Below are 5,741 nucleotides of genomic sequence, written 5' to 3'. Positions count from 1 at the left end.
GGTGGGGGTGGGGAACAATGCTGCACAACGCCCTGCTAGCCCCTTCTGAACTGGTGGAAAGAGGAAAACTCACGAAGCGATTGGAGGGGAAGCGGGGAGACAGAGGGGCTGGACACGATGGGTATCTGGTCTCTTTGGTCTTGTCTGTGTTCAGCATCTGGTGCTCAATCCCAGAAGTATTGCTGTTGGAAGATACCTGAGCTCAGTCTTTACAAAAATTTCCATGGTGCAAAAGCTGATGTGGGGTTTTCAGGTGCAATGATTTTTGAGTTTGCAGGTAGCACCCTGAAAGGATTGTGCTGCGCCCAAACTCATGCATATTGTATGGCTAAGGAGATAATTGGATGGCTAGGAGATAACTAAATGGGTCTTGGTTCCTTCAAATATACCCCAAACCTGAAAACAAACAGACTCCCAAACTTCTGTTACGCAGAGAAGTAAAGTTAGGTTTTTTCCAGACAAAGAGACTAGAAAAAATGTTGTCCTTAAGGTCAGGACTTTGAAACCTGAAATATTCTTTCACCTCCATATGCAAGCAGATGCTGTTTGTGACAGGCTTACCTGAGCCCTGGCCTGATCCAGTCTTGACACTTCTTGTATTCCTCTTTACCCCGACTCCGGTGTGCGTGGACCGAGTTGCAAAAGTGCTTCTGACCCTTGATCAGCACTGGGTGCTCCGAAGTCTCTGACGTGCTGAGCTATTGTGATGGACTGTTGACACTTCAGTTGGAACCAGTTATGCTGGGCTCTTCCTGATTGCTCTGGGTGTTGCTCTATGAAAACATTGCCCTTAAAGCACTCGCTGAGTGCCAGTTTGAAACCTTAAAGGAACAAGTAAATCAAAAGTATTTTTAGACTGCTGCCATCCCAAACCACACAGCTGCGGAGTGTGTGTGGCTTCATAACTGTCTGAAGCCTATCGAAGCCGGCGCTGCTGCCAAACGGTTGCTCTGACCTGGGTTCTGCTTCTTGCGCACCAGCGTGGAAAGCTGGATCTGGGACTTGAACCCATTGCCAGCAGCCCAAAGGGTGGGCTGGGGAAATGGGGAGGGGAGCTGGTTTGTTGCAGCTTGGGCTTGGGTCTCTTTGGTCTGAAACTAATTGTGTAAGCAAAAGGATAATAAACACCTCGTGGGAAGGTGAAGGATCTGCCCTGTCTTGCTTGAGCAAGAGGCTTCAAATGTGAAATGACTTCTGGTGACATTGCTGTAAAGCTGTCTAGCTGCAGTAAGGACTTCTGGCTGTCCGTGTTAGGGCTGCACTTCTTGGTAACTTGGTTCTTGGCTATGAGAAAGCAAGCTTGTTAAAATACAGATTTTTTGTTTTTCCCCAAGAAAAGACTCTGGGATATGTGTTAGTGCAACTTTTTGCCTCTTCTAAAAATGCATGTGGGAATCTTGTGAGAGGCCCCTGTGGCTGGTACTGCCTTGTGGGTGGCATCATGGTGCAGAATGTGTAAGCAGGTGGCAAGGACAGGCTCTTTCGCGGGTTTTTGTAGCCCTCGTGAGTTTTCGGGTGTGGATTTGGCCTTTGGAGGGGTAGAATTTCGGGAGCCTGGTGTAATTTTCAGGTTTTTTTGCAGGACTGGGTGATTGCCCTTCTGCTCTCTCAGCCTGTCCTATTCATCCATCTTTTCTTCTGCCAGCGTCACTGCTGCTCCGCTTCCATTTCTTGCCTGCCCTGCTCTGTTAATGTGTCTCTGGATCTTAGGCCCTATCTTTTTTCCCCTTTGTGCTGGGCTTTCTTTGTAAATCTCCTGCCTATTTTACATAACATTACTTGGCTCTGCCAAACTCTGCGGTGTATCTGACTGGCAGCAGATTAGGGTTGTGCTTGGTGATAACATTGTTCCTTGGGGAACAGATGATGGTAGGAGGAGGGTGGGAGAGGAAGAAATTGCTGGGGCCTTTGCGAGAGCAGCAGGCATAAATCAAAATGAATGGATGTTGCAAACTTGGTGGTTTTTTCCTTCATAATTTATACTGCTATGGCTTGTTAGTACTATGTGTGCTGTTGGTATTTGTACAGTACTTAGCAGGTAAGATAATCTCGGATGTGTCAAGGACCAGCTAGACGGACATAACAGAAATGTGAGCTCTTTTTCTAGCAGTGACACAGACTTTTACCAAGTTACAGCAGGAAGATCCTTTCCAGTCTCGTGCCTCAGTTTCCCTTGTGTCTCACGACAGCTTCTCCCTGCTTCTTACCCGTTTCAGGGTTTCTTGCGTTGCACTGGGCAAGTGTGGCTGGTGTAGTGGGTGTGGGGGGCTGGATCCTGACTTGCGGGTGCACTTGAGATGTGGGTGCAGTGGCTGTAGGCTATGAAACCAGCCTCCTGGTGCGGGGCAAGTCAGCTCCTCCATCATGGGATCGGACCTGGTCATCTGGAAGATCCGCTTCCCTCCTGCGGTGGGGCGGAGGTTCTGGGGCAGCAGGCGAACACGAGCGAACCCTCGCCACGGAGCGAACCGGTGCGGCAGGAGCATTGGGACCAGAGGGTGCCGGTTCCCACGGAGCAACACCTTGTTGGCCGGAACGGTCCATGAGGGTGATGCTGGCGGATCGGAGCTAACTCGTTCCAGCCAGAACCGGAGGTGCTTGGAAAGTGGCTTTGACCTCCATGAAGGCGGCAAGGACTCGGGTTACAGCTCCTAGGTCTCCTGGAAGGACCCGCCTAGGGGAGGACCCAAGGAGGGATGGGCTCCTCAGAGCTCTTGCAAACTTGCCTCCCAGGAGCCAGTGTTTCGGAGCGGTCCGTGATGGACTCCGGGGCTGTAATGCTTGTCTGAAACTTCCTGTAAGGCACTTGGCTTTTTCTTTTCGTGGTTTTTTTTTTTCCTTGCTTTGAAAGCACCTCTGTACTCCAAAGATGGGGATCTCCTTGCTGGATAGCTGCCCTGGTTTCCTCTGGTGGGGAGACCAATGCTAAATGTCAGGTTTGGATGCGGTGGTTGTGCTTTCAGGTAAGAGCGCTATTCTTTTGGAGTAAAAGCTTGTACTGTTTATGGCTTAAAAATCTAGCAGCGATTTGAACGTTTTGGCCGTGTAAGTCTGTGTGCAGTGGACAAGGGTAAAACAGGTTGGATTTGAGTCCCTGTGAGCCTTTATGGATCCATTGTTCTGTCTTGATCCACACTGATTGTGCTTATTAGTGGGAGCATAAATCCAGCCATTCATCCCCGTTCGCTTCCACGCTACGCCGGCTGTCGGTTTGTTAACAAGTGTTGAATGTCTTCCCAGATCTCAAGGAGCTGACTAGCATTTTCCACTTTTTGCAAGCATGAGGAAATGGGGAAGGAAGGACACTTAGACCTTTACTTTCTGAGTAAAAGGACTCTGGACTTGCCATGAAGCTGGGGCAGTAATTACCCCAGTAAGAAGGGAGATGTAAGAAGGCGTACAGATAACGCTGGCGAGGAGAAAAGACGTGTTCTGCGCTCATTTTGTGTGGTGGTTCCTACCAAACTGCAAAAGCTGTACTTGATTTTAAGGGGGAGAGACTTGAGCAAAGTTTGAGGTAGCGTGACTAGAAAAGAGGCTGTGTTTGCGTAGGGCTCAAGGAAAGGGGCTGCTGAATTGTTGCAGCACATAACTACAGTCTTGTTTTACAGAGTAAACAATGCTGGTAAGGAAAAATCTTGTCAGATCCTGCTGAGGAGTGTAAGGCCATGGAAGGGGGTTGCTCGGACACTGAACAATAGACTCATCCAGCTCCTTTGTGCATCATGGCACCAGCCTGACTTTCTATCTGCTTGCTGCTGTGGGCAGGGTGTTTCTCTTCCCCCGGCACTGCTTGTTAAATTTTGATTTGTGGCATTGTCTGCCCTTGATGCTGAGCTCCAAGGTCAGTTTTCTAATTGCAGGGTAGGAGCAAAGTGGCACAGGAGCTCCCAGAACCAGTCCCAAGCATTAACCTGTCAGTCCCTCCTGGACCCCACCCAGCTCGGGGGTATTGCACGGAATTAGTTTGTGACCTACGCGCATTGCGGAGGGATTTGCAACTCAAACTTCTCCCTGTGCTCTAATTGGGTCTTGCCTGAAGAGGCATTTTGGACGTTGTCATTAGGATTAATGCTGGGGGGCTGTTTCTCTAGGTTTGGTTGTTACACATGCAGAACGCAGCTTCTTTGTGCGTTTACACGGCTCTAATCCCCTCCCCCAGTAAACATCCCATTGAACCAGTACTTGTATAATGCTTTGAAAAAAGTTCACAGTTTGCTAGGAGGAAGTTTATGGGGCCTGTCATAGCTGTGGAATCTTTAATATTTGCAACAAAGCAAGATTGGTCTCCATAACTTAGTGGCAATTTTAAAGCTAGTCTTATCTGGATTAAATTTGTCTTGGTATCAGCTCAAAAATTACTGCGAAGACCTAGATCCATCCACACATTATTTCACTGTAGTATTTTAATGTTCCTGAAAAATTAAAGAGTAGTGTGAGCTGTCTGCGCTACACTGTGCACAGGCAACTGCCTGTTCCATTACGATCTTTATTATATCGATGAAACTTTTATAACTGGATGGGGGGAAACACTTTTATGCTATTCCACAGCAAAACTGTGAATGGGATTAAATGGCGTTTGAAACCTGCTGTTCCTGTGGCTGGACAGCGTATGGAGTTCTCCAAACTCTGATACCACTTTGGTTTCTGTCCTTCTCCGCTTTCTTCCCTGGACATCCACATGTGTAATCTTAAAAAGGTAAAGTGACTTCTCCAACATCAGCAGCGATTTCCATTTTGATTTGGGATTAAAGCTTCCCAAAATGTTTAGAGGAAACTGGTTTGCATAAGAATAGCCTAGCCCTTGATTTGGTGCCTCCCCAGATACACCCTCCAAAGGTGGTCACCTACCTGGCTGTGATTCACAGCAGTTGAGTTCATTCTGTTTCTAGGCTTTCCTCCCTTCCTTGTTCTTCCATCGCTTTCCCCTGCTCAAGCCAAAATGATTCTCAGTTACCAGCCATGGTTCCTCTGCAGAACCCACTTGGTTGCTTTCATCCCCTGCGTCGCATTTGGACCACGCGACTCCTGAAGAGCTCGGGATCTACAAACATCCCGTGACCTGAAAAGAGAGGAAAGGTGAACTTGTTATGTGGTACCATCCCACAACTCCATCCCCTGGGGCAGGCTGATTCATAGAACCATAGGATGGTTTAGGTTGGAAAGGACCTTAAAGATCATCTCTTTCCAGCACCTTCCACCAGACCAGGTTGCTCCAAGCCCCATCCAACCTGGCCTTGAACCCTTCCAGGGATGGGGCAGCCACAGCGTCTCTGAGCAACCCCTGCCAGGGCCTCACCACCCTCAGCGGGAAGAATTTCTTCCTAATATCTCATCTAAATCTGCCCTCTTCCAGTTTAAAGTCATTGCTCCTTGCCCGATCACTCCATGCCCTTGTCAAAAGTCCATCCCCAGCTTTCTTGTAGGCTCCTTTTAGATTCTTCCTCTGCCTCCTTTTCCTTTTTCCTTACCGCTATTTACATAAAAAAAATAAATTTCCCTATTCAGCAGACTTTTAAAGTGAATTAATTCAGTTGTATAGCTCTTTTACCTGATGGTAAAGACAGCCATATGCTGAAGCAGGCTGATAGAGAGATCAAAAGTTCAGCTGCAGGTACAGCAGGGTTTCCTGGCTCAGCCGTCTTGTTTGCACAACCGGGCATGTGTGCAGGCAGAGGTGGGTGCGGTGCAGGTGATAACAAGCTGCCCTGCAATCATCTCGCCTCCCCGTTGCCAACAGG

The 5,741-nt window shown here is 48.4% G+C and overlaps 1 protein-coding gene across 1 annotated transcript in view; it reads left to right on the top strand.

Moving 5' to 3' along the window:
• Nucleotides 1-2,922: 2,922 nt before the first annotated feature.
• The window catches only part of LPAR2 (lysophosphatidic acid receptor 2), a 9,344-nt gene continuing 6,525 nt past the window's right edge, over nt 2,923-5,741 (top strand). Inside the window, exon 1 of the mRNA XM_009699793.1 lies at nt 2,923-2,963. Coding sequence (XP_009698095.1) covers nt 2,923-2,963 — 41 coding nt within the window. The remainder of the gene's footprint in view (nt 2,964-5,741) is intronic.

Source organism: Cariama cristata, unplaced genomic scaffold (genome assembly GCF_000690535.1).
Source record: "Cariama cristata isolate BGI_N322 unplaced genomic scaffold, ASM69053v1 scaffold42654, whole genome shotgun sequence".
NCBI lineage: Eukaryota > Metazoa > Chordata > Aves > Cariamiformes > Cariamidae > Cariama > Cariama cristata.
The sequence above is the reverse complement of the archived record's forward strand: the minus strand, read 5'-3'. Positions and strand labels throughout refer to the sequence as shown.